The sequence below is a fragment of the Hirundo rustica genome, chromosome 16 (genome assembly GCF_015227805.2).
Source record: "Hirundo rustica isolate bHirRus1 chromosome 16, bHirRus1.pri.v3, whole genome shotgun sequence".
Classification (NCBI taxonomy): Eukaryota; Metazoa; Chordata; class Aves; order Passeriformes; family Hirundinidae; genus Hirundo; species Hirundo rustica.
In genome coordinates this window covers 4,812,744-4,840,262 of record NC_053465.1, presented here as the reverse complement: position 1 = coordinate 4,840,262, position 27,519 = coordinate 4,812,744, and the positions used below count along the sequence as shown (strand labels likewise).

The 27,519-nt window shown below is 45.9% G+C and overlaps 3 protein-coding genes across 6 annotated transcripts in view; 1 reads left to right on the top strand and 2 right to left on the bottom strand.

The window, feature by feature from the left end:
• The window catches only part of LAMA5 (laminin subunit alpha 5), an 84,610-nt gene extending 79,939 nt beyond the window's left edge, over positions 1-4,671 (top strand). Inside the window, exons 70-80 of the mRNA XM_040079701.1 lie at positions 113-243; positions 327-494; positions 586-718; positions 833-990; positions 1,106-1,292; positions 1,544-1,696; positions 1,813-1,972; positions 2,077-2,207; positions 2,300-2,390; positions 3,098-3,217; positions 3,330-4,671. Coding sequence (XP_039935635.1) covers positions 113-243; positions 327-494; positions 586-718; positions 833-990; positions 1,106-1,292; positions 1,544-1,696; positions 1,813-1,972; positions 2,077-2,207; positions 2,300-2,390; positions 3,098-3,217; positions 3,330-3,484 — 1,587 coding nt within the window. The 3' untranslated portion in view covers positions 3,485-4,671. The remainder of the gene's footprint in view (positions 1-112; positions 244-326; positions 495-585; positions 719-832; positions 991-1,105; positions 1,293-1,543; positions 1,697-1,812; positions 1,973-2,076; positions 2,208-2,299; positions 2,391-3,097; positions 3,218-3,329) is intronic.
• A 132-nt stretch (positions 4,672-4,803) lies between these two features.
• On the bottom strand, positions 4,804-11,601 carry ADRM1 (ADRM1 26S proteasome ubiquitin receptor). Of its 3 annotated transcripts, XM_040079702.2 has the most exons (10): positions 11,527-11,601; positions 10,620-10,830; positions 10,256-10,372; positions 10,053-10,176; positions 9,532-9,618; positions 7,361-7,442; positions 6,920-7,149; positions 6,432-6,589; positions 5,659-5,761; positions 4,804-5,029 (listed from the first exon to the last, which is right to left on the bottom strand). In XM_040079702.2, exons 2-10 carry the CDS (start codon positions 10,827-10,829, stop codon positions 4,923-4,925), a joined length of 1,218 nt encoding a protein of 405 aa, XP_039935636.1. In that variant the 5' UTR covers position 10,830; positions 11,527-11,601; the 3' UTR covers positions 4,804-4,922. The 3 variants fall into 3 exon arrangements, with proteins under 3 accessions (XP_039935636.1, XP_039935637.1, XP_058278695.1); XM_040079703.2 differs by lacking the exon at positions 9,532-9,618; XM_058422712.1 differs by lacking the exon at positions 11,527-11,601 and having other exon boundaries at positions 10,620-10,834.
• A 1,051-nt stretch (positions 11,602-12,652) lies between these two features.
• OSBPL2 (oxysterol binding protein like 2) overlaps positions 12,653-27,519 on the bottom strand; it is a 34,196-nt gene continuing 19,329 nt past the window's right edge. For both annotated transcript variants that reach the window (XM_040079699.2, XM_040079700.1), the window contains exons 6-15: positions 26,488-26,622; positions 25,361-25,458; positions 24,508-24,690; positions 21,891-21,998; positions 20,892-20,981; positions 20,131-20,251; positions 18,173-18,301; positions 17,316-17,439; positions 16,565-16,655; positions 12,653-15,357 (exon numbers count right to left, since the gene is read on the bottom strand). In XM_040079699.2, coding sequence (XP_039935633.1) covers positions 15,255-15,357; positions 16,565-16,655; positions 17,316-17,439; positions 18,173-18,301; positions 20,131-20,251; positions 20,892-20,981; positions 21,891-21,998; positions 24,508-24,690; positions 25,361-25,458; positions 26,488-26,622 — 1,182 coding nt within the window. In that variant the 3' untranslated portion in view covers positions 12,653-15,254. The remainder of the gene's footprint in view (positions 15,358-16,564; positions 16,656-17,315; positions 17,440-18,172; positions 18,302-20,130; positions 20,252-20,891; positions 20,982-21,890; positions 21,999-24,507; positions 24,691-25,360; positions 25,459-26,487; positions 26,623-27,519) is intronic.

The window sequence follows — 27,519 nt, the reverse complement described above, 5'->3', positions numbered from 1 at the left end:
TGGTGGGGCCAGGATGTGAATCTGCTGCGAGATCAGCACCCTGAGCTCCTGGAGGGCAGTGGGGAAGTGGGCTCTTCCTTGGGGTTCAGCTGCTGAGTGATGCTTTCTGCAGGAGGGGACGTGCCAGGTGTCCCTCCAGAGGGGCCAGCTGGCCCTGAGCCTGCTGGGGAGCGAAGTCACCACCGACGGCGCCTATGCGGACGGCAGGGCTCACTACGTGGCCTTCTACAGCGATGCCCGCGGGTACGTGTCCTGCTGTGGGTGCTGCTGGGGGGCCGGCGTGCCCACAGCCACGCGTCCTGCTGAGCCCCCGCTGCCACCCCCAGGGTCCGGCTGTACGTGGACGACGAGCTGCAGGACGCCAGGACGGGTCCCGGGCCCAGCCGGAGGCAGCGGCGCCAGGACGGGCGTCGGCTCTTCCAGCTCGGGGGTTCCCCAGACCCCGGGGCCCTCGGCAACCTCACCGGCTGCATCGGGAACGTCTTCGTCAGGCGGTGAGGACTCAGTGCCGCTCCCATGCCGCAGGGCTCAGCCCCTTCCCACCTCCCCGCTGGCGTGACGAGGATCTTTTCTCCCCGTGTGCAGGATGTCAGGGCCGCAGATGGTGGTGGACCTGCAGCAGAACGTGGAGAGCGTCAACGTCACCATGAGCTGTCCCTTGGGCGAGCAGTCGCAGCAGCTCAGAGTCACTCCCAAGAAGGACAGGCGGAAACCCAAGGTACCTGCTGCTGCCTCAATTCCCCGCATCCTCCTCCTCAGCTGGCACTGCTCAGCTCTGCTGGCACGTGCAGGGATGCTCCCCTCACTCCGTTCCCCGGTGCCCGTTGCACAGGTGCCGGGCAGACCTGCGCCGAAGGGCCGCCGCCACGACCAGGACGGGCTGTGCCAGCTGCACCCCCAGCCCCGCGCTGCCAGGGGCACCTTCCGCTTCGGGGGGGCCCCGAGCAGCCGCTGGGAGTTTGATGAGATCCCAGCCTCCTTTGGGCGGAGGTGAGCCTCGCCCCGTGCGCACCCCATCCAAACCTGGCCCCGGGATCGCGGCCTGGAAGCACACGGAAGCCGTTGCAGGAGAGCCGGGTGCTCCCATCACTCCCTGTCCCTTCAGGTCCCATTTCTCCCTGGAGGTGAAGCTGAACTCCTCCAGTGGGCTGCTCTTCTACGTGGCGGGCGAGCGGGGCTCCTCCATGGCTCTCTTTGTCTCCAACGGGCGCTTTGTCTTCCTGGTGGACGTCGGCGGGCGCCGGCTGCGCATCCGCAGCAAGGACAAGTACCGTGACCGGCGGTGGCACACGGTGAGCGGGGCACGGGGCTCGGCAGGACCTCCCTGAACCACATCAGTGCCCCTGCAGGGCTCGGCACAGCGCAGCCCTGCTCTGGGCAGCGCTCCTCGATCGCACGTGGGATGCTGCAGTCCCTGGGGAGCAAAGGGGGCAGCAAAAACACGGCCGGGGCTGGCTGAACCTCTGAGCCGAGGCCTCCCTTCCCTGGGCACCTCCCAGGCTGGGAAGGCCCCGGTCTCGGCACTGACCTTTGCTCCTTGCAGGTTTTCTTCAGCAGAGACCAGAGCCGGGCCCAGCTGGTCATCGATGGGCTGCGAGCCCAGGGTGCTGCGGTGGCCACCCCAGGTCTCTTTGCGGCCCAGACCCCCTTGTATGTGGGGGGGCTTCCAGCTGGAAAAACCAAAGCTCACATACCGGTAAGGGCTTGGTGGCCCCACGGCATCACCCCCTCCCAGCCTGTTCCCAGTCCCATGGCATCACCTCGTGCCGCCCAGCTTCTGCTCCCTGTGTGCTCAGTGGTCTCTCTCCACAGGCTGCATCGGCCTCCAGCTTTGATGGCTGCCTGAGGAACCCACAGCTGGATGGGAGGCCCCTGGGTCCCCCCTCACGCACCTTTGGGGTGACACCGTGCTACGAGGGCGCGCTGGAGAGCGGCGTCTTCTTCACCGCGGATGGCGGCTCCATCGCCTTAGGTACCTCACTGCAGCCTGGAGGGCCACATTCCCTGGGAACAGGAGGATCACCTCCCATGGGAACACCCTTGGTCCTCTCCTCACCAATGGCTTTTCTCTTCCAGCTGAGGCGGTGATGACTGAGCAGGACTTGAAGGTGGCACTGGAGGTCCGTCCCCGCAGTGCCTCTGGCCTCATCTTCCACGTGGGCACGAGGAGAAGCCACCACCTCCTGCTCTACATGGAGGACACCAAGGTACTGGGAGGATGGCTTCCCCACGGGTTTTCAGAGGGAGTGGGTGTCGCCTGCCTGCCCCTTTCAGCTCTGATGGGTTTGTCTCACTCCAGGTCACTGTGAGAGCAGGCGCTGGGGCTGATGAGTTCTCGGCGTCGGTGACGTGCCCAGCTCTCTGCGACGGGCAGTGGCACACCATTGCAGGTGAGGTGACGGCTCCCCTGGTTCTGTGCCTCTGCTCCAGCCCTGCTCAGCCCACGTCTCCTAGGGGAGCTCAGGGACAAGCCCAGCTCGGCAATTTAAACCCTATCCCCCCTGACGTACACACTTAATTTGGGAGTTTGTAGGTGCCGTGCAGTCAATTTCCTAATTAACAAGAATTCTTGCCTGATTTTAGCACTGTCAGCTCTGGTGGGCGGGAGAGACAGGTTGTTTTTCCACTTCATAGAGCTGCTGGCAAGGCCAAGGATGTCCCACAGGATTTCATCCATCCTGGACTGTATCCAGCTTAAAGTGAAAGCCCAATTTGCTTTGGTGTCGAGTATGTCCAAAGGGCTCCAAGCCCGCAGCTGGGAGCAGGAATTGCAGGATCCATACCCCTACAGGAAGCCCAGCCTTTAATGTAGCTGCCATTGAACAAGTGTTTTGCATCAAGCCCTTTTTGGAGTTGGGGGCACAGCTGCAGCCCCATCTCAGCACAGCTCTATTTTAAACTTTCATCTTGTTCAGCCAGTGCTGGGTGAGGTTTTTGGGGGAGATCTGGGCTCTGGGCATTTCCCAGGAGCCAGGCCAGGCCCTTTGACCCCCCCCAGTAGTTTTGCTCTTGCTCCAGCTCTGGTCTAGGCTGGAGAGCAGAGGTGGGCTTGCTCCGTGGGTAAGGAGGAAGCACTGACCGTTGTTTTCTTTTGAAGTTACCAAATGGAAAAACATAATCCAGGTGGATGTGGACACAGAAAGCAACCACACAGTGGGACCCAGCCAGCCTCCTGCACCCAGCACAAGGGCGACCTTCTCCCTGGGAGGGCTGCCAGGTGAGTTGGGAAAGATGTGCTCCAGGCTGAAATATCCCAAGTTCCTGGTGTGAGGAAAAGGTATTTAGGCCTTTGCCAGACTAAAGCCTGCTTTTCCTTGTTTCTTCTGCAGAGACAGACAAGGCCAGCACAGGGCTGCTGTTACCCTCCCTCCCTCACTACGTGGGCTGTGTCAGGAACCTGCTGATTAACCGGAGGCACGTGGACCTGCCTGGAGCCGGGACTGCCCGGGGCTCTGTCGGCCTGAAGGGCTGCCCCGTGCTCTAAGGGCCACATCCACGGACAGCCTGAGGGACAGAACGCTGCTCCGGCCCCGGCCTCACCACCAGAGCGCTGACCGTGCTCGGGCACACCACTCTCCAGCGACTGCAGGCACAAGTCTGGGCCAAAGAGGGGCCACACATCCCAGGGGAAGGAGGGCAGGGGAGGACGGTTGGGGAGAAGGGGGCACTTTGGGGATGTTTCACAAATAGAACCAAAAAGTTGGAGCGGGATGTGGCGACAGGTGAGTCCTTCCTGGGTGGTCATTGATCTGCAGCAGGGCTCGTGCTGCCCCGTGGCTCGTGGTGGGAGCGTGGGCTGGAGCACAGAGCAGCCCTGCAGCACGTCCTGAATCCTGTTCCCTTCACCCCACACGTACAACGCACGTAGATTTAGTTCACCCAACACTTGAGGCCGTTAATAAATGTCAGACCGTCTGCTGATGAAGGCTGCAGGCAGTTTCTGTTTTATGATAAATGTAATTAGGACAAACTGGATTAATTCCATCAGTTTGGGGGTTTTTATAAGCAAGGGTACATTTAACCTCACCCCGAAGGGCAGTCTCAGCTCACCTACTACTGCTACACAGAGAGCTCTGCAGGGGGGAACTTGGACAAAATTCTGTTGGCAGAATTAGCATCTTCTTATCAGAGTAATTTATGAGAATCAAAAAAAAAAAAAGAACAGAATAGGCTGGGAGAACTGCTGAGGGAAAGCAGAAAAGCACAACCACCCCTGGCTCTGCACTTGCTTTCAGCACTGGTAGTACACTGACAAAAGTCCTGTTGTGTGAAGCAAGACACCCTTGCTTGAAAGGGAAGAAATAGGTTATCTCCACATCTGGCCAGGTGTGCAGGGTGGCACCTGACCCTGGCCCGCCCTGGCTCCTGCTCAGCCTCCCTCAGCCCTGGTGTAGTGCAGTCTCCACTTGAAGCAGCTTTTTTCTCCCAAGACACCCAGTTCACTCGTGCACTTACACGTCATATATATATTTGTGTGTGTATATATATCTCTGGCCACTTGGGGACAAAATTTTGCTTCTGAAATGGACTTGTAACTTATATCATTATATTGTGGGGGTTTTTTTTTATGAGGGGTAAATATTGTAAAGTGGGTTTTTAACATGTCCATCTTAAATGTAATTATGACCTGTTTTTAAAAGTTGTAGTATTAAAGATGGTCTTTGTAAATCACTGGTACATACTTTGGAGTCAAATAAAGTTTTGTGTTACCTTCTTTCACTTTACCTGGGGAGAGTAAGCTGATGAGCTGGAAGAGGGATAATCAGCACTGTAGGGGTACTGTACAGATTGGAAGGAACAGGATGGCAGATAAAGAAAATTCCTTTATTTGTAGATTTATATAAGCATAATATGAAGTTAGTAATCCTACTGCAGTTGCTTAAGTTAGTATCTAGGAATATCTGTAAGGAAGAGCAAATAACTTAATCTAAACTCATATCTTCCTCTTCATCTTTCTTGTCCTTAGAGTCTCCTTCCTTTTGGTCTGACTTGACACTGTTCTGCATGGCTTTGGCAAAGGCTTCTACATCTAGAAGTTAAACACATAAGTTACTGCATTTCCTGGGCTGGAACTCGTTGTCCACACAAGGTTAAAGTTTCATCACTTAGAAAGCAAACAGTTGCTTTATTAAGAAGTAGCAGGGAGGAAAATTTTAAACAATAATAACACACATCCAGATCTCTCTGACAGAGCATTTTATGCACTTTAATGGTGCATAGACATCCTAAGACCAGAATTCTTGCAGTAATGGGAGGGATGCTAAAAGCTCATTGGGGAAAAGGGACACCCCACCACCAGAGCTGGCCCTGTGTTCACGGATTGCAGGTGAATCATTATAGACTCCCACAAGAAAGGCATTCCTTTCAAGGTGACTGTTACACCTCCAGAGTCTTTTGCGTTTCTAGCAAGAAAACAAAGCCAACACCTCTCTGCAGAACCCCAGCTTCTCTCACTGCACATCACACCTCACTCTGTCTGCTGGGAACACCTGTCCCACCAGCCTGTTCCTTGTAAACACCAGTGCAAGAGTCAGCTTGCAGACTCAAGACACTCAGGGAAGGAGAGAAGCTGATCTTACACCCCACAGAGTGGTCGTGTGCAGTGCCAACACCCCCAACAGCCCCCTCTCTCCTGCTCCCACCAGCACCAGCACTCACCGCCTTTATTTGCTGCATCTACTGCCTCTGCAGGTAGCCCAAACTGGCTCATGAGTGGGCCCAGCTGTCCTGAAGCTAAAGCAGCACTGAACATGCTCAAAGCCTGTGGATTGGAGTCAACAGCGTAAAAAAAAAAATGTTTGCATCACATTCCTGCAGCAGTAACCCCAGGAGGAGAGCAGTCCTGTCCAGGCAGGGCTTGGGAACAGATATGCAAAAAAATAATCACCAATTCTATGTCCTTCACTTCCTTTTGTCGGCATGGAAGTTGCTACAGTTTAATCTAAAACAGTCATTTAAGCTACTGAAATTTTGCGAATTGACAAATTTCAATCAATTGGTGTAAATTACTAGTTCAGATTGGTCTGTAAGACAACAGCTTTTATCACACAGTGTCCTGCAATTAAGGACTGGTGTTTCAAGGGATATAGTGTAGTAACCATGAGCATCTCCTCCCTTCAGTCATCTGAAATTACCTTTAAGGAGCCATTGGGTGAAAGGGAATAATAAATTTGCTACTACTATCATTTGCCAGGGAGCACTTACAGTAAAGAGAAAGGTAAAGCCCAACACCAAAAGAAAAAGTAAAAATCATTCTGCCCTTGAGCGACTGCAGGAAGAACTAGTGCTCTATTAAACCATGTCCCTCCTCCTTTCCACTTCTACTGAGCAACTTCCCACTCTGAACAGCGCCAGGAACCTGGAAAAGCGGGGCAAGGTGCATCAGGAGGACGGGAAGGAGAAGTGCACTTTCCCCCAGAGCCAGCATCTACCTGCTGGAACTGAGGAGACGTCAGGGTGTTCTGGATCTCTTCCGCAGTCTGTGGCAGGGATTCCCCTGAGGGAAGGTAAGGCATCAATCGCTCCTGAACTTCAGCGTTGGCCAGGATGGGAGCCATGATCTCGGGAGTCAGAACAGCTGCCAGGTCCACTGGGAGAAAACAAACGGTTGGCCATTAGACTACACCCCAAACCCCATGTTTTTGTCACATAAATCAAATTATCTAGTCAGGGTCAGAGTACTGAAACTTATTAGCACACTGCCACCGTTTTTTCTTCCTCTCAATTTTGAAGTGAGAATAAGAAGCCTCCTGAAGCAGTCAAAAACAGCACTGAAATTAAAAACAAAACGAAACACCACACCAAAAAACAGGAACAGTAAGTTAAGAGACCTTTCAAACCAATGTGGAATAGGACAGGACAGTAAAACAGCTCCAAAGGACCTCTGGATCCAGCAGCTGCCTGGTGAGAGCACTGTTACCTTGCTGTCCTCCTGCTCCAGATGGCACATTCATAGTAGCTAAAATGTTCTGAAGGTCACTCAGTTGAATGGGCTGGGTCGGGCTGGTGGCTGAGCTGGTTCCATTCCCCGAGCTGGGAACGGGGCTGGGACTGGTCCCGGAGGCAGCCGCAGGAACGGACGGGGCAGGCGTTACACGGGTGGAAGAAGTGGTGGAAGATGGAGTCACTGCAGCCGACTGGCTGCGAGAGCTGGGCAAGATAATTAGGATAATTAATGCCCTGCAAAAAACCTCTTGTATTCTGAAAAGCTTCTTTTCAAATCCTTACAATATGAAAAACTCCTACCTCATTTTAGAGAGGTAATAAGCAGCCTTGATTCCCACCATATTCCCCATTCACTAAGCCGTGATTCCTCCCACAGCAGTGGCAAGTTCACATTACAATAGGCCAGGCCTCCTACCTTGATGATGAGCTGCTGGTTGGGGGTCCCCCACTCCCGAGCAGACTGGCCAGCCCAGGCCCCGTCAGTGCGCCCAGCCCACCTTCCGTAAACATAAAAGAAGAACAGGTTTAGACATTTATTTCTTCAGGTTTTCTGCACCTCTCTTCTCTGGAGAGGCTGATCTTCTACCTGAAAGGTTTTATTTGCTAAAATAGAGGAGGGGGTGAAAGAGCCCAAGCCACCCTCCCATGCCCTTCTGTAAATTAACAGAATCTTCTTTTCTGATCTCGCATCCCCATTAGAGAGCTGAACATCTCAGAAATGACTCAATTTCTAGGTGTACACGAGGATGAAGTTACTGAGGTTTGTGCTGTACACACATCATCGTAACACAGCCCTCTCCTCTTATCTGCTACACCAAAAATCCAACTTTTCTAAGAACTTTAAAACGAAGGCCCTCAGCAGAAGATCCCAGAAGCGCCTTTGAGTCACCACCACTCTCTCCTCACAGACCAGGGGTTTGCAGCTTCAAACCTAACACAGAGATGCAGAAACAGAACCAGCCAAGCTCTTACAGACAAAGGACAGCTCCACACACCAAGCGCTCTCAGGGGAGCAGCCTGCAGGAAACCAACACCCCAATGCCAAAGAAACCAGAACCAACTTCCTCAATCACACATCCCAGCTACCAAGGACTTATCGAAGGGTAAAGAACCTCAGCTGGGAGAAGGCCTGGCTGCTGGCCCCCGCAGTTGTCAGGGGCTCGACTGTTCCCCTACAACTCCTTTGAGCCACAGCAGCCAAACACTCCATTTCCCATCAGCAGTTCCTGATTACACGCACAAAGCACCTGCATTTCTCACCCACCTCTGGGAGCACCCGGGAACAGAGGACAGAACAGCGCTCTGTGAGCAAACCCGTAGCCAACAGCAGCTGCAGACCCTGTGGGTCAGAGCGAGCCCTGCCAGTCCCTCCTTGTACAGCACCAATCCCATGGAACCAACACTTCCTGTCACACATCCCAGAGCTTCCCCAGCAGCAGGCACAGCTCACCTGCCTGCACCACACAATGCCCCACTCCATTTCACGGTAAAAGTGACCCAGGAGCAAGAGAGCTCCTTTAGAGCTCTGCAGAGCCCCAAGAGATGCAAACCAGATGTGAAGAAGACGACACTCCCAGGGGAAACGATCCCCAGGGATTCACCACAACCACTGTTTGCAGCAGCAAGCAGATGGTTCTCTTTCTGTTACATGTCAATCTGGCTTATGGCTGGATGTAAATGCACGGAAAGAAGAATTGCTGAGGAAAAGCGCTGAGAAAAGGAGGACAGTCTCAGGATTACCTGAAGCTTCAAGAGGAAGATCTTTTCCAAACACATCCTAAAAAGGCCAGATTTTTCCAACACTAACATGAAATTTGCATCTGAACATCCCACCAGTATGAGACTTGCATCCGAAGCTAAAAAGACACCAGCTAGATCCACAAAAATGGAGTTCTGAGCTTAAGCACAGAACCTCTGTCACTGCCATCTGTGTTCCTTTGCCTATTTGCACTCAAGGGGCTGACCTGTCAGAAAATGCTCCTGGAGCATGGATAGCATTGAGAACAGACCACAGCAGGGACTCCAAGACAGCCTTCAGCCCCTTCAGGAACCAGAGATTCCAGCACTCCCCAGGGCTGCCCAGGAGAGAGAGACCTGCCCTGAGCCTTGCCTCTCTAACTGGGGAATGTTGCAGGGTGGGAACACTCCCAACCTTCCTCTCGAACTCTTTCTACTTTGCACACAAATATTCACTGAATCAGAGACAACATAAGCAACTCCACAGCTTGGTAACCAGCATATTCACCAGGAACAAACCACTGTTTTTTAGCCCTTGCTCCAGTGAATATTTAGGAAGAAGAAGAAGGATTAGAAAAAAACAAGGAAAAAAAAAAAAAAAAAAGCAGAAGATTCAGTGCAGCAAGGAGCAGAACCATGGTTCCTTGCAGATCAAGCCCTGAGATGAGTGCTGTGGAGAATATGGTACCCTTTTTCCGTCCCTGAGCTCATCTCTGAGGCAGGGCCTCACCTTCTCACATGAAGGAAGCACTATTGAGATCAATAGCACTACTTGAAAATATTGTCAGGTAAGATGTAACCTGGCAGGAGACAATACCATTTTGGCATAAAGATATTAAAGCATTTTACCAAGTCCTCCTAAGCCCGTTGGTCCGATCAGCTGCATGAGCTGGTTATGGCTCATGTTTCCAAGAAGGCTTTGCAAGCCACCCTCACCTAAAAACAAAAACATTCTGAAACACAACATATTCACATAGTTTTTTTTCACAGCACTCCGGCTCAAACGGCAGGAGATTAATTGGTATCACATTGTGTATGGAAAAACAGTTTCAAGTGTTTACTGATTCATGATCTTCATAAAAGATAAATGTAACTTGGCTTCATAAAGAGGTAAGACTCCAGAGAATCTACTGCAAACAAAGAGACTTCTCCTGGCAGTCTTAGCTTTCACCCTACACCTATTTTAACAGCACATTTTATTCTGCTAAAAGCATGTTTATGCTTCTGGTAATTACATTGTCCCCAGCTCACCCTCCACAGCCATCAGGGATTTCTTCCTAGAGAACTCTAGGGGCTTAGCCTAGACATAAATTAAAAACAAACAAACAAAAAAAAGCCTCAGACATGAAGGAGCAGAGAATGGACTGTACCTCCTAGTGCTGAGAGCTCGTGGCCGCCGCTGGCATTCCCACCCAATGCCCCTGGCATGGGGGGATTGTTGAGATATTCATTCACCTTACGGCAGTGCTCCTCATCCTTGTCTGTCTTTGGCTCCTGCAAGAGAATTGCTCTTGGTATGAGTCACACTGGGGGTATTCTGATCCAAGACCTTTGTCATTGGCTTCCCACAAACCTGCATCCAGAAGAAGAGTCGTTTTGATCCTGCCTTGAACTTCAATACATACACACGGCCCGTGGTGCACTGTGGGACTCTCTTGAACTCACAGTCATCAGGAAAAATAATCAAATCCTGGAAAGTGTGTCAGGAGAAACAAATGTTTGAGAAAATACATCAATATTCCTTTTCACCTCCCAAATCCTTCCACCTTCCTCCACAAACTTTCTTCCATCTGCTCCTGAGAGCAGAGAGGATGTGGGAGTGCAGGCCTGTCAGTGACATTGTCACCCTAATTTGTCCTGGAGGAGCTCTTTCCGCAGTGCAAGCAGATCAGAACATGACACAACACCTCGGCACTGAAACACAAGCTCATACTCACATCCTCCACGTTGCCCGAAGTCCTGTCCTTCCAGCAGAAGTGAATGAGGGAATCATCAGTTTGCTGGATGTAAACAAGGCCTTTTCTCTTGTCTGGAGTTACAGTGCTGCCTTTCAGGGACATCTTCCCTGCCCGAAATTCCACCAGGTATTTGCTCGAGGAGCCACGAGAGCCTGGCACCAGGCTTGGAAATAATGCACCTGAAGACATCCTGCAAAGAGAGGGAGCAGCAGGTGTGATGAGAAACCTTCCCATATCAAGTTTCAACCTTTACCAGGTGGCTTCACAAAAGCAACCTGTCCTCCCGCCTGGAGAATTCCAGAGCGATTCAACTGAGCTAAAGCAGAACCCTGGCTGAAGACAGGAGGCTCTACAGTCCTCTACTAATAAAGGACAGCCTGTGTGCTGAGGCGCTTAAAAATTAAGCCACCGTCCTCCGGCGTTTCCTTCTTCAGTTCGAACTGCGGCTCAAAGCAGGAAGCCCTGCCGCTTCAGGCCGCGGCTCCAGCACCCCCGCAGAGCCCCACGGCCTGCCCCGTGCTCCACGGACCCTCACGGTCACCCCTCACGGCGGCCCCCCGGCCCCCCTCCCGCACTGACCGACCCCGGGCCCGGCGGCGATGCCGGGCCCGGCCGGCCCCGCGGGACTGTGCGGCTGTTCCCGGGGCCGCGCTGCGCTCACGGCCCGGCCAGCCGGGCTGGGCAACAGTCAGGGCCGAGTCGGGACAGGGGGGTTCGCGGCCCGGCCCGGGCACCCCCCGCCGCCCGCCCAGAGGCCGCGATCTTCTGCGGGCCCCCGAAGCCGCCGTGCCGCCTTCCCCCCGGCTTCCCCACGACCGGGGACTCCCAGCCCGGCCGCCGCTGGGCGCGCGGTGCCGGGGGTGCCGCGGCGGGTCCCGGCCGGTACCTTCAGCCTCCTCCTCCTCCTCCTCCTCCGCCGCCGCCGCCTCAGCTCTTCCTGCGCGGCGCGCCGGAACCCCGCCCCGCGCGGGGCGCGCGCCGCCGCGGCTCCGCGCTATTGGCTGGCGCGGCTGTCAATCCAAGGGGGCGGGGCGAGGCGCCCCTGCTGTGTCACGGAACATGGCGGCGCTCCCCCCTCACCCCCCCAAACCCTCATGACCCCCGAGCCCCCATCCCAGCCCTCAGCCAAGCGCAGCCCAGGGCCAGCGCGTCTCCAACACCTTCGGCTGGTTACAAAAAAATAAAACCTGCGAAAGCACGCCGGGCCCGTGGCCAAAGCCCGGGTTACCTCACAGCATTTCAGTTATTTCCCCTTGACCCAAATCGCAGGTGTTTTCAAGGAGCAGGCGGTGTGCGGCCTGGCTAACACAGCTGTGTTCCCAGCAGCACCGCTGGGGGAAGAGTCTTTGGTTTGTTTTTTAAAAGTGGTTTTGGGCAAAAAGTTTACTGGGAAATTGTTCTTAATTATTAAAAAATAATAAATCGTTCTCATTACTTCTCTGAGTGATCCAGGATACATGGTTCCTGTCCTCGTCAATCCGGGTGACAGGAGTTCTATAAATGCTGGATGTGTGAAAAGCTGCTCCGCATTTACCGCAGGATGTCACCTCCAAGATACAAACGTTATACAGCAACTACAAAATTACCTTTCACATCTGTAACATTTTTTACCAGAAGTCCACTCTCTCCCCAGCTCCAGCTCACACCTGGCCCCTCCATCACCACACCAACGTGAGGTCTCAGTGCTGGGAGCTTCCCCAAGGTTCTTCCCACTGCCAGTTCCCGGCCACTGCAGGATTCGGACCCAGCAGCATTGCACAGCCCTCGCTGTCCTGCACCCCCACCACCCCACGGACTGCAGGGCAAAGGTGCTGAGCAACAGAGTCCACCACGGCTGGACACCTCCACCCAGGGCTGCAGGGGTCCAAAGCTCCAATTTAAATCATCTTTGTCCAGTGAACATCACAATGAAATCAAGGTTCAGCCCCAGAGCTGGCTGAGCAAAGCCAGAGTTCTCCTGCCCCCTCCACCAGCGGCTCTGTACGGGTCTCACAAAAATCTCTATCACCATCCAGAGGCCCAAAGGGTATTTATTAAGTATTTATTATAATTTCTTTCTAGCTGGTTTCTCTATGTAGCTGTATTAACATATACTAACACAGTTATCTTATATACAGTGTTTAATCAAGTTATAAAAGTGACATTCTTTCAAAAGGTGCAAAGTTATTAATGTTTTGACACGTAAACTACTGAGGCGAGATCTGCATCAAAAGTAAAAACTTTTGGACTTTGAGAGCATTAAGAATGCCAGGGCTGGCCAAGCAGAGCCGTGTTGGCAGCGCAGGGAAAAGGGTTCTGAAAGTGTTGCCAATGAAGAACAATAAATTAGAAGAAAGGGTTTGGAACTCATCTCAAATTTTACTGAAACTTCAGACTAAAGGAAGGGGAGACGGGGGTGAAGATGTAACTAATGAAGTGCTCTTATACTGGAAATGTTCCCAGTTTCTTTTTATATCCCGTGAAGATTCTATACTGAAGTTTGGATTAAACACGGTACAATTGTTTCAGGCTTTCACATAATGACAAGGCTTTAGGTCTTTGAATTTTAAATCCTGCCTTAGACAAAAGGAATGCTAACCTGCACACCTCCTCTTAGAAACAGAAGATCTGTAGTTTTTTTCCATTCAGGCAATTTCTATTTATATACATTGTTTTAAAAACATCACTCCAGCATTGAACATACTACGTAGTTAAAGCGAGTTTTAAACTCCCACTGGTCTAATATGTGACTCCTTTCAATCCCCACCTAACAAAGAATTCCCTATGGCACAGGCAGCACACCTGGAAAGGGGTTAACAGCGCCTGACACTTGTTGAAGCTCAGGTTTTTTTTATCAAAACTATTTTCATGCTGTTCCATGTGGATCAGCAGTGTCTTTTCAGAAGTGTCTGTGCCTGTACTAGGAACAAACACAATCCCACTGTGCCACTAAGTCCAGCTCAAGTTCTGAGGACTTCCATCAACACAAAGTACAAATTTTGGCAACAGAATCAAGTTGTCATGAACAAGAGTCAGATTGTGCCCTTCCTTACTGCCTTGAATTTTACAGCTTCTCTTTTTTTTTCCAATGAAGACAACTAAATTTCCCCAAAATTTAATCTAATTGTTTACACATGATTTGATGGAAGAATTTCTCTATGAATATGTTAATTTTCTTTTGCTTTTTAATCCTGTGGCTGAGAGAGAAACACTTCAAAAATCTACCTTCTGGATGAAATCACAGATGTTTTGGACACAAATCAGACCAGTTCTTTCTTGAACTCTTCATGTTGCTGGCACTTAACACCAACAATGTCTAAATTACTGTAAACTTCACAGCAGCACAGCCGCTCTCCATTTTTGCCTGGTTACTCAATTAAAAACATTCATAAAAGAAGCAGCAACATTAGGATTAGTTTTAATTACCGGACCTAATTTTTCAAGCCTCTCTGCCCACCCTGGCCCCTGAAATGTACCACTTGAAAGACAATGAATGCATCAGTTCAGTAATTGGTTATTTCCAGTATTATAACGGCTTTGATGGTTTGATATGGAACAAAAAAAAAAAAAAATAAAAAAAAAAATCCCACTTTTTGACATCACGTGCTCACAGGAAACTTGTAATAGGTATAACTCTGCCAAAGCTTTAAATTGATTCTGCTTTTTCACGACATACAAAACAGACATGACCTAATAATGAGAAACATGCAAACCAAAACTTCCCCAAAACATGAACCAGTGTGGATACACACACACACGGAAGTGCTTCCAAAGGGAAGTTTAGTCTAGAAGCATACACAGTGCCAAAGCTGCCAAAGGTAGTGCAGAAGAGTTAAGCCTCCAAGTGGGAGCAAGCAATATATTGTACATTGGAACCACCTCGATAATCCTGCTATTGCTTCCAAAGCTTCTCCTATGATAAGAACAGCATTTGACCTCAGGAAAAGCACATTTTGCGTGTGCCCTTCCCTTCTCCTAATGTATGCTCTATGGGATTTATCACAGGTATACAGTTTAATGCTCACAGTGTCCCAAAGTTGTGAAGACTCTGTAACAGACAACTACAGTGCGAGAGGCTCGGGCTGGGTTTTGTGTCCCGAGTCTCTCAGGTATGGAATTGTTGAGGGGGGGCCGGCAGCTCCCGTCCCCAGGGAATGCTACATACAGTACAGGGAGTGTGACAGGACGGGGTTTGATCCTGTTGGTGCCACGTTGGTTTTTCATCCCTGCTCCCGAGTGCCAAAAACTTCAGCTTCTTCACTATTGTACTAAGTAACAAGGATATTATCGCTATTTTATTGAAGTAGTTTTCAAGGATGTTATGTGCTCTACGGATACAGAGTATCCTCCTGCCAGAGAAACTAGGGGAGGAAATGGAGAACCAAAGGTCCCTCTGAAAATTAGTGAAAACTTGATGATTTCAGGTGCAATTTTATGGAATGAGCGCAACAGTATTTAAATATTTGGCAATCCGACATTAGTGATAATTAAATCATTGATTGTTGACTGATAGACTCTCTGTTAAAATTTACTTAGAAAAGCTGGTTTTTGCTATCAACAAAACCAGAGTAACTGGCTTGGAATGAAATCTAGTAACTAGATGTCCGGATGAGATGAGCAATTGGTTCTGGAATTTCAGTATATGTCTGGACAGTCTGAGAAATTTCTATCAAAATAGCCACCTGAGTACAGCCAATCTGGAGTCCCAGTGTATGGGTTAGTGCCTTGATGAAACCATCTGTAACACAAAAAAGAAAAAGGAGAGAAACGAAAAAAGCAAACAGAATGAACAGTTATTAACAGGGAAAAAACCCTACTGTTGCTTCTTTCACTGAAAGTTCTAAAAATACACGGTATTTCTTATAAATATAATTCTCAGGAGATATTCTGAACATGAAAATCCTTGAACTTCCTACACAATTATCACCACCTTGCAGAGCACCTTTTATTTTAGCATCAAGTCAAGGAGTACGAAATGGATTTTAAAATTTCTGTCCTATTCCAAGTAAAAGTAACATTGATACTCCAGATTATATATATATTAATTTTTACTTTAAAAGAATGCCAAATCAGTTACACAATCATTTCTGGAAATCTGTCCCAAGAGGAAACAGTTTCTGTTCTATGGAGCTGTGCCCTTGTCTTGGTTTGGGACAGAACATCAACAGCTGCTCACTTTTTAGCCACATTAACTAAACAAATTTTATATTCCCTGGAAGAGATTTTTCAAGGCATTAACTGGAATTAATCTGTAGCTACTCCTCCACGCTTTGGGAAAAGAATGCTTTTCTCTTCTGAATCTCATAAAATCACGGAGCATCCCAAAGTTCTTGCCTTTGAAGGAAGTAACTGCAGCGACTGGCCATGAGCACACACTTGACTGCACGGCACTGGCAGCTGTGAAAAGCACCCTGTGGGAGCAGCAGCCAAGTCACACATCGCTCCCTGATGCACTCTGTGACTCAGAAATCCCTTGAATATGCAATCAAAAAAGCAGTTTCTGAAGAATCCAAGCCAAGAAATCCAAAGAGTGTGAAAATAAAAGGCCTTAGAGGGCCACAATGTCTTGCTCAACTACCAAAAGCTGTACAGGAATTGGTTGAAGGAAAGATGACACTTAACATTTTAACATTCTTTCTAACAAAAAAATTACCTCTGTAGGTTTAAAAAAAAAAAAAAAACAAAAAAAAACCCCAGCATTACCACAGTAGTTAATTATGACAGATTTCAGCATTTATTATTAGATAATTTGTCCAGGACAGACTTATTAGCAATTTTGGCTTCTAGCTGCATACTTAATTGTTGACTCAGCAATGCTTTAAATGACACTAAAAATTGTGCTGTCATGGAAGCAACCAGATATCTGCTGTCCTGAATAAAAACAATTTAAGCAGTGTACCCAACCATTCCAAGCTTAAACAAATTCCTCCTTCCTTGCTCCTTACCGTGTGTGCCACTCCACCTCGTCTTTTGCACGCTCCTTGCGAGCAGCTCTTTGTTTCTCTTCTAATCTCTCCTTCTCTTTGCTTGCCACGTCTAGCCAATGTTTCAAGAGAAATTGGTAATTTAGCAAAAAAGAAACAAAAAACCAGAAAACACAGGAAAGACCAGAGAAATGAAACAGAATTCATTTAAGCACAAGAAAGCATTTGCTGTACACAGTCTTTACAAACAACAACTTAAACTCATCTCAGAAAAGTTGCTGCTACAAACACAGAGCTGAATCCAATGAAATGTTGATGTTTTATCTCTCAAAAGCATCGCACTGAGACAGCAGGGAAGAACTCAGATTAGGCATAACAGAGAGAGTGATTTTTTTCACTATTTGACTGTGTGTTTCCTCCGACAAACACCAGGGCAGCACAGCACGTCTGCTCACCACATGTCTCCCCAGACAAACTCCAGAGCAACTGGAGCACGTCTGCAGCTCCTCCCAAGCTAGCAAACATGCAAACACACCCTAACACAGGATAGCAGCCCTGGGATCAATTTGGGATGCAACTGCCCCCCCAGGCTTTTCTGGGAGAAAACAGACATCATACACTGTTCAAAAGCATGTTCAGTGCACAGGATGAAAAGGAGTTAGGGCTGCTCTGGGAATGAGAAACTGAAGACTGTCTCCTGCATCGATGTCCCTTCAGCCATCCCTCCCAAAACTCACTCAATGTGCAAGAATTTCCTGCAGCAAACACATACCCATGTTCCCGTTCTCCATGTTCCTGATATCCGGACGTAGCCGGCAGTCTGTGGGAGCCAATATCGCTTCCATGCCCTTTTCCAGCTCATTGAGGCTCACAGCAAAACTGGTGAAATTGTACATCTGAAAAGCAAGTTGAAGGGAACACACAAGTTATTGCAGCAAAGCACTGCTGGCTTCCCTACAATGAATGGATACAACTAAACTTCCAAGAGAAATTGCTGAGTCAAACCCCTAACTGGCTGCCCTGAAGGCAAGATTAGGTTCATACAACACCAGCTAGATTTTTTTATTGGAGGGGAGGAACAAGAAAGGGCAGATGGGGATAGAAATCACAGCTTTTATTTTTCAAGCAGTCTTTGCTTGTGAGGATTAAGACAGATTTTCTACGATAATGATATGTAACATCATGATTTTTAGGAAAAAGCAAAACAAAACAAAACCACCCACACCAAAAAGACCAAAAATTCTTCCTGAAACGATGGAAATTAATATCCAGCTGTCCAGTTACTGCACCCTGTGGCAGCTTGTCCTGGAACAGCAAGGCCAGCAGAAGGGAATGTGTATCCATATTTTAGCCACTCGGTGCAAGGACCTCCCAGAGAGGTTAGCCTAAGTCTCCAGATTCCCAGCTGCACTTGGGGCATGCATTCCTTGTGCCAGCTCAGACACAGCAAGGCTGCTTTCAGCACAGGACCGAAGCAGAGCTTGCTGGAGTGTCATTTCAGGGCAGCAACAAGTGCCAGAGCCTGGTCCTGTGCCAAGGAGTGACACTGCAACAAGGTTCCCTGGACCACTGTGTTCCCCTGGATAAGTCACCAGCAAGAGCAAGGCACAGGCTAATTGGAACAGTTACCTGTGATGAGTTTGGTGGCCTACAGTTTATTCTCCAAAGCAATTTACTGCCTGGTATGAACTGCACTGTGTCTTGAACCTCTGGCATATCATCAGCCTCATCATTTTCAGATTTAATATCGTCTTCACTCTGAAACAGATAACATTTGGCAGAGGAACAAAGGAACATTGGATGGTTTCATCTAGGATTCTGAAGAATTTGTTCACATTTAAGATACTGAACACTCCTGTACTTCTGTCTCATCCCTCCTGTTTGCTTTTCCTCACTCTGTATACAGTCCCTCTCATTTTTATCATGTCTTGCTCCTGATATCCCTGAACAGTCTCCCAACACTTAAGTAAAACTTGAATATCTGTTTTAAAAGATCAGTAATAGTAATAATAGTGAATTAATGACTTTCAGGAGTGTTTTCTCCAGCTTCCCTTCTATCCTATGCCATAGTTTAATTTCACCTCGCATGACCATTATTTCTTCAGGTGCTAATGAGCCAAGACTGAAATTTAAACCAGATCCCAAGTTAGTTCTTAAGTCATAAACAGGGCACACCTGCTTTTGGATATTGCCTCATCATTTGCAAAACATTCAGATGTGTGGTTAAAAAAAGACAGGCCCTCATTTCAGTCTGATCCAGACTCCAATCACAACTATCACTGCCAGTTTTCTTGCTGTGAAGACTGTGTCCTTAAGTTTATGAATACAGTGACTTTCCTTCAAAATTCATTTCTTATCTACCAGCTGCACTGCTGTGCTGCACATATAAAACTCCAATGGTTCAGGAGGCTGCTCACAGAATCTGAGAGACTCTGATTGCTGCAGGACACAGACAGCAGCGTTGTGGAATTTTTAGAGGATTTCACCATGAGAACCCATTTAAAACCATAACAACCAGAAGGGAAGTTGGAGGCAATAACATCCTGGAGTGACAGTAAGAGTTTTTCTCACTCCCACCCCCTTTCTATTTTCTTTCTGCCCTCTCTAACATGGCTGATTTGTTTCAATCAAAATTATCCTACTAGGTTAAACAGGGCCTGTTTTATACACTAGAAAACAACTCCATATGGTTAAAAGTTTAATTTCAATCATTTGGTTCAAGTATTCATTATTTAAAAAGACACTTCTAGGCTACTTTCCATGTCAACATCTGGTTTACTGTTAGACAGTTCCCCATCTAAATATAGTCTCAACAGGAAGGAAGGAAGGAAAGAGTTGATTTTCTTAAGATGAACAGAACCTTATTATTTTTTTAAAAAGAGTCCAAATATAAGCCTGTACCATGACAGAATCCAGAGCCAAAAGCAAGGCCTGTTGTTGCTCTAGATTCTTCTGATGTGAATACTTTTAAAGCTTGAGCCTCTTAACATCAAGAGTGATTAGCTTCTGTTTAACTTTTCATTTTCAGTGAGTAACTGTTGATATAAGGGAACCCAAAGCCCTCTGCTGCAGCATACAATATTTCCCATTTTCCACGTGACACTGAGGTTTTGGCAGCAACTTACCTGACACTGCTTACAGGTGTAGTAAAAACCCTGCATGTTTCCAGACCTCTTTATTGTAAAGATTCTCTACATCATAAGTTCTGAACATCTCCATCACCAAAAAGCATATTTGACTTAAACAAAATTATTGCTGTTTTTTGCTGCCCAGATCCTAATATTTTTACTGCTGGATTTAGTAGTAGAGCCACTTTCCTCATTTCAAGGACTGGACAACATCAGCTTGGGGGTTGATATTTGATGATCTCTTTGACCAATCTCTAGCAGACACCATTCCTACAGGGTCCCTTCCATGCCAGCAGCTCACACAACAGCCTGCAAAGCTCAAAGTGCCCAGTGCCTTCTCACTGCCCCATCCAACTCCTACCAAATGAGCTTCAACCCTTCATTTAACCTAAATAAGATGCTTTGATTTCATTCCTGACATTTCAGAATCTTTTCTCCCTAAAGAATCCTTCACCTTACCGACTTCTTCTTCTGCTCACCGCCTCTCTTCTCACTCTTTTTGTAGGTCTCATATGTGGTGGGATCAGTGCACCACAAACACTCTGTCCACTTGCCATAGATCACACACAGCTTCTTCCTGCTGCAGAGAAAGCAAAGGACACTGAGCTCTTCCCTCAGATTGAGCCCGCTAAGCTGAGCCTTGCAGATTCTGATCTATATTAAATACTCAGCTTCCTACTTCACTGTATTTTATGCTTCTATTTGCGGATTTCACAGAATCCCAGAATGGGTGATTCTTAGAAAACACAGATGTTTGATAGGCAAAGTCAAGGTTTCAGCTCATTCCAGCCTTCCAGAACAGATCCTCATGACAGTCACATGCTTTTGCCACTGTTAAATGAACGTGGATACATCAAAGCCAATTACAATACAGATACTCAGAGTCACAAAACAGGTTTGGGTTAATTAAAAACTTCTAACAACCACATTGTCATTATTTTAAACTGAAGACTGGAATTATGACTGTACACCAGTAAATCATTTGCACCTACTCTGCATTTTCCCTTTATTTCCAACACCTGGATTGGAGAGTTTTTTCTAATAATGCTTACAAATTAATATCCTGGAATCAGGGGGTTTAATACTGACACAGAGAGCAAAACTGGGTTACAAACTACATTACTAGCAACTTTAAAGTCACATCATTGTGGTCACTATGCCAGCAAAAGAAATGCCCCAGTGCTCAAAAACAGAAAGACCAAGAGGCTTTTATCACTTACTGCTTGTCCTGGATGTATCCCTCTACTCTGTGAAGCTCTTTCCCAAACAGTCCACACGGTTTAAAATTAAGGACACATTTATCTCCAGTACTGTGGAGGAAATAAGTACATGCTTAGAGAAGCAAGCCCCTAAATACATCAGAAAATTTATTTTACCTTATTTAGCTTTTTTGATATAGTTACAGTTAGCTGGTGATTAGTTAAATATATATACACGTATATAATTATTTAACTATAGTTCATTATCTGACCAGGGCATTAAAAATGGTTAAAAATTTCTAAATTCCATAGAAGTAACAGATTTTGTGCAAGTAGAGGAGACAGGATTACAGATTTGATGTTATGAGAAGTATCAAATAGCAGCTTGTTGGATTTAAGCTCTCTTTTACTGATAGAGCAATGTGTGCAGGAGTAATACTTTTCACAGACTTCCTTCCCTCATCATTTAGAAGGTGATTTACTTTATATAAATGAAAAGCTTTTATACAGGCAGTTGGTAAAACAGTTGATGCTCACCAAAGTTCACATTTCCCAACTCTGCAGTCATTTTTCTGTGCTGTGCCCTTAAATTATGACATTCTCCATTATCTAAACTAAAAAAAGTGACAAACACCATGGAGGTCCAATCTGCCTCTGACAACTCTTCCATGTAATGGTTCTGGAGTTAAATTCTGTTCTCTGGCAATGGGGCTGAATTTAGATGGGTAACTCACAAATGTAAAACCTTTGCTCTCCATAGGCCATTTGCCTTTGTGCCATTTCATTAATAATATTATGATGGTAAGCCCAGGCCTAGGGAGAATTTGCATTTGTAAGGAGAAATTAAAAAAAAACAAGCAACCCCACAAAAAGACCAAAAAAAAAAAAAAAAAACACCACCCACAAGACTTTGGAGCTACAAAGCAAAGCTTCCTGTGTGTCTGCCAAAATCAAAATGTGCTCTGTAACACAAATGACCACAACAATCCCTACAGCCCCTGGGTTCATAATCAGCATTACCTGTGATTTACAATTTCTACCACTCCGTACTGTTCTAACCACAGTTTACCAATAATTACATTATGTACACAACAGGTTGGATTTGTCCATGTGTAAGCTTCATTGTGCCTGTCAAGGAAACAAGAGAAAGAAATCGTTTTCTTGAGCTTGAGGTGGAAACCTGTTTTCATTTCTGTTCATGGCAGGGCAAAATATTTAGCACTACTCTGAAGAGCCAGCACTCAGCTTCAAAACAGAACAGAAACAGATTTTCTATACAAGCCAACAATGTGTTGTATCCAAGCATTAGTGCAAATTAATGAAGTGATACTGCTCTTATTCTTCTCCCTTCTCACATAAGTTTCACGTTGCTGTGCTTTGGATTACAAATTTCAGCTCAACATAAACAGCAGTCCAGGAATTCACCTTTTTCATCTGCATTTTTAAAGTCTTAAGTGATAAAATATAGTTTGCAGGAGAACCAGACTAACAAACTAATGCCTGACAGTGTCTCCTATTCAATTGCTGCAGCAGCAGTAAATTGCATAAGTGGTTTCCACAAAAATGCCACAAGTTTTCTCATCAGTATTTGAGGCCTGTTCCAATGCCACTGAAGGTAATTTTGGGGGGTGTGAGTGGTTTTTGCTTTTTTTTAGTTGGTTAACACCAGTGGGGCACAACAGCACTATTGCAAGCTCCACGAACATGGCATTTTGAATTCAGTCCAAACTAATCAATCCTTTCCCCAAAGATTTATTGAGAAGAAAGAAATATCCTAGAACTGATTTTCCACTTGGTTTTATTTTTGGTTTTTTGGGGTTTTTTTTGTGAAAAGCTTTTAAGGTGAGTTAACAGATTCTAAATCCTTAAAAGATATTATTCCATAAACAATCAAAAAGGTAAACAACAGGATTCCTACTGTCACTAGCAGAGTCCAAGCCATCTAGTCACACTCATCTTTCCACGCTGGTAAGGGAAATACTGCAGTTACCTGGTAGGCAACCAATCCAGCTTAGAAAAGCTTGTAAACTCTGTTTTAACAGAAAAAGCAGTGTCCTCTGTAAAAAGTGCCTCGTACTTCTTCCAGTGAGTATTGGGAGAACACTCCAATGTAATGTTTCCAACCCATCTGTCCAGTACAGCTTTTCCAGTACAGAGAAATAACAGATCATTGAAGTCTCGCTATTTCCCACAGCTCCTTTTCTTCAAGGAGGTTTAGAACAATGACTGCCCTTCAACTGGGGGAAAAAATACCAGAATCCCCCAAATTCATCCCCCAGCCTTTAAATACAGTTTTATTCCTGAACAATTCTGACACCAGAAGAAGCTTTACAGCATAAACCAAAACACAACACAAGGCACTTATGGTTAGGGCTGATGAACTGAAGAACATTTGTGCTGGAGAAGGGAGGGAAAAGTGTCTTCTCATGCTCTGAAAAATAGTCATAGCCAACATAAAGGCACAATTTAATACTGACTCACAGCTTTGCTTCCCAAACAGCTCCTTGTTCTCTAAGCCTTGAGCAGCTCTCAGACTCCAAAAAGCAAGAGGATAGCCTGAATCACAACACTGAGAGGCTCAAAATGTGATTTCAACTTCTGCTGCTAACTTGAAGCAATTATTTAAAATAAATGCTTTAACTGTTTATATTCCAGTTTAAATCTCAGCCTTGATTAGGCTCAGCAAGAATTTTAATAGTCTTCTAAAGAAAGGCTCTCAAGGAACAAACATTATTTTGGTAACACCTGCATTCTGCACTAACATTCACAGTTCTTTCTACATTCAGAGGAAATTCCCTTTATTTCCATCACCATTTATCTCCAAGACCAGTTCATACTCTTATGAACTTTGGAATATTCGATGCCAACAGCTGAAAAAATAAACTACTTCCAAAAGAAAGTACAGCAAAAGTCAATGCTTGCTATGGGAGGCAAGTTGGTTTGTTATTGAAACCAAATGTCTAGAACGTTCTTAAATCAACATTTCAAACCCACCTCAGAGTCAGGCCTCAGAAAGGCTTTTATAAAAGCACCAAATGCAGAATACTTTATTTGCAACTGTTCTAGTGCATCCTCACGTCCCACTTGGGAAAGATCCAGCCTTTGTGCCACCAAGACACAAAACAACTCATGGGACATCACGTAATTTATGAGACAAGCCTGGGAGCAATCTGGAGAGGCATTCTTGATTTTAGGAGGAAGCTGATCCTTCTCTGGAAGTGGCAAATCCTGACAAGTTTCTCCTGTTCCCTTACCACAAGAACAGTTATTGTCAGATGCAACTCTTTCCACACAAACCACCAAAACCAACAGCAATGCTGAAAACTGAGATGAGCATGAAAAGCCCAGTAAGAGAATTTTATCTCTGTATTTAAATTTTACATGCCTTCACAGAACTAGCTTTCAGTAGCAACCAATTTGTAAGAAATGCTAATTTTCATGGTGGAGAAACTGGGTCAGATCACTACAGCTATGGAAGCATAACAGATTAAAAAAATAAAAAACAGCTCTGAAATTAAGCAGTGAAAATTAACTTGTAAATCAATTCTTACAATCTCTCAGCAAGGGGCTTTTAGAAACCTCTGAAAAGCCAACTGGGTTATTACAACAAGTAAAGTTATTTACTTCTCATACTCACTTCAGAAGCTCCAAAGTAATTGTTCCCCGAGGTTCTGCTTCTATACTCTTCCCCCAGAATTTTAGTTTGGGATAGATTGATCCATGAAATATGAAGTCCTTATTGAGGCCTTCAGAATAAAATGCACTAATAGGTGGGTGGTGGCTGACTTGTTCAGATATAAACCTAAATCCTAAGTCCTCCCTGGCAACAACAAAAGAAGAGCATTGAACGGTAAGTGTATTTTTAATATCGCAAGAGAAAAGAGTCGATACTTTAAAAATGGTGACGTATTTTTAGATTAAATGGAAGGTGAGACGCTTCCTTTTCTAGTTCCATGACACATTTACAATTAATGGAATGAAAGAATTTCTACTCTGAACACTTTCTTTTTATACCCCAAACCAGATTTCTGCCCCAAAAGGCATCTGAAGCAGTTTCACTGAAATTACTCATGAAAATACAGAAACCCTTTGGGCAACATGAAAAGGTCTGACTGAAAATTCTTTACTGTAGACATATCACCCATTTCTTTGAGAAAGCTCAAAGACCTTCAGACTAATTTCTCTATCTGACATGATCAACAAAACAATATTTAAATTAATTAATAGTATCTGCTCAGAAAGTGTCTTTGGCAGAAGAACATGAACAAATTTACTCTAAATAATTCACAGAATACTGTGCCTAAACTTAGAAATAACATTATTAGCTTTCATAACAACTTCTCAGAAATTTTGAGATGGTTTGAGGAAAAGAATTTCAGCTATCCCCAGAAATACACTTTAGTGGCATTTCACTACAATCAAACCAGTGTGAGAGTCTGCTAAATCAAGAACACAAACAGCCCCAGCTCCCAATTTAAAGTAATTACTACCTGGTTAATTCATAGGTTTCTCCTAACAGTGGGTTAAATGGTTTGCCAGTTCTCTCCCACTGAGAAGCTACAGCAGAAACTGCAAAAGCAGCTACAGCCTGTAAGCAAATTAAGAACACATTGTTATGAGAATAATGCATTAAAACTCTAAGTTTAAAGTACTTTATTTGTTGCACATTACAGTATTAATTATTCCAAAAAAGGAATTGCTTTATATTGCTTAAGGCAAAAACACCTGTAAGCCATAGAATAAATGACACAGAAGTGAGGAAATATAAGCACTTATTAAGAATCTTATTTCCAACAGGAATTACTGTCTGTGGTAAATTCTGCCAGATTACACTCTGCCTCACCTACTTCTAGAAGATCAGCTTGGTTTTTTAAATCTACTTTCTCCCCCACTTTGACTGCTCCCCACCCTCAGCTCATTGGGAACTGAGCCTCACTTTCCTAGTGCCAGGTAAGAACTATTTCTAGCACACATGAGACTTCTTGAACCAGGTTCAGGTGACACTGAGGAGCTCCTGCAGGCTGGGAAATGGAGGTATGGGCCACACAAACACAGGACCCAAGATAAACATTCCAGTTCCACTTAAGTAAAACCAGAGCTGTGAGCAACACCAGCATAACCTGATGCACAAAGGTGCCACCATATTCACTTCCTTGGTGTGAGACCAGCCAGGTACTGTATCCTACTCCCAATAATGACCAGTTTTGGAGAAGAAAAAAGTGGTAAATTTCTCTCTGTCACAACAATTTTTCATTCAGAAACTTCGAAATCATGAGGCCACTCAACAAACCAGTTTAGAGTGACATAAATCCAAGATTTCATCCTCACAACACATAAAACCACAAGAAGAGTCACAGGGTCTAATTAAAGAAATTGAGATCCTTGGACATGGTCCATTGTGGCACTTCCCTTTCAAACATGCACAGCATGGAGGGTCAAAGTGTCACAAATATCTGACACAGCCACTATGGAAGAAGAAACTCATCTAGACAGACAAATTGGGCATTCCTACAGTGGCCCCTGAGAAAGAAATACACTCAAGTGAGAAACTGTCTTAAAATGAAAGACTGGGAGAAAAAAACTTGGGAATTATCCAGAAGGTGGTGGGGGTTCTTACCTGCATCCTTTCCAGGGGATCTGCATGACTACAAGCCTTATTGATGAGGTATATATGCTCCATATATTCTGTTATCCTTTGAAGGAAACTCAAGGGCTCGTTGAAGACGATGGGCATCGTAATCTTGGACAGTTCCTACATAACCAAAGGGCAAGTTGACTTCTTAGACACAACACTAAGTTAACAACTGGCAACAACAAGAATTTTGAAAACAGGTTGTGGGTGAGGTTATTTATAGTGTTCCCCAAAGGATATTTGGGAAGCCTGAAGCAGACCTCCAAGTGCTACAGCTGAAAGGGGCTGGAAGCACTGCAGAACCCTACTTGCAATCTGAAATGACAACTGAAAGCATTGATCCAGCTAACCTAATAAATTCACAGAGCATGTTACCTTCTCAGCTGTGGTCTGTGTAAAGCAGAAGAGGTTAAAAGTCCCCTAGGTAGCAGTAATAATGTGCCAACCAGCTCCGAGCTGATGCTGAACGTGCCACACACTCCTTGGAAACCCTCACAAGCTTATTTGCATAAAATCTATCTGTTGTACTGCAGCAACCACAAATTATTTTTTGAAAGGAACAGTTACATGAAGAATAGTACTTGAATTGCTCTAACAGATTTTAGTGGCTTTATTTAAGCAACCTGTTATCTGTGTCAGACCGTTTCTGGTTTCCCGTGTGGATACAAGACAGACATGAAGTACACACAGATTTCCAGCACCCCAGGTCTTTTACTACACCCAAGCAAATTTGGCTGTTTAATTACAAGTTGAAGTTGCATTCATGAATGAGCATTAAAACATTTATGTAAGTGTTTAAAACTTAGCAGAAAGCAGAATGCCACCAGATGAAGTTAATGCAACGTTTTCCTCACCTTGGCACAGGCAAGGGAAGAAAAATGTTAACCTTAAGTAATTTAAACTGATTTGGTCCAAGCAAAAGTTTTGAGTAGACAGGTCACTCATCCCACCAAAAGGAGTTTTGAGAGAACAACTGTATCTCCTAGATGACATGAATTAATAAAATAAATTCCTAAA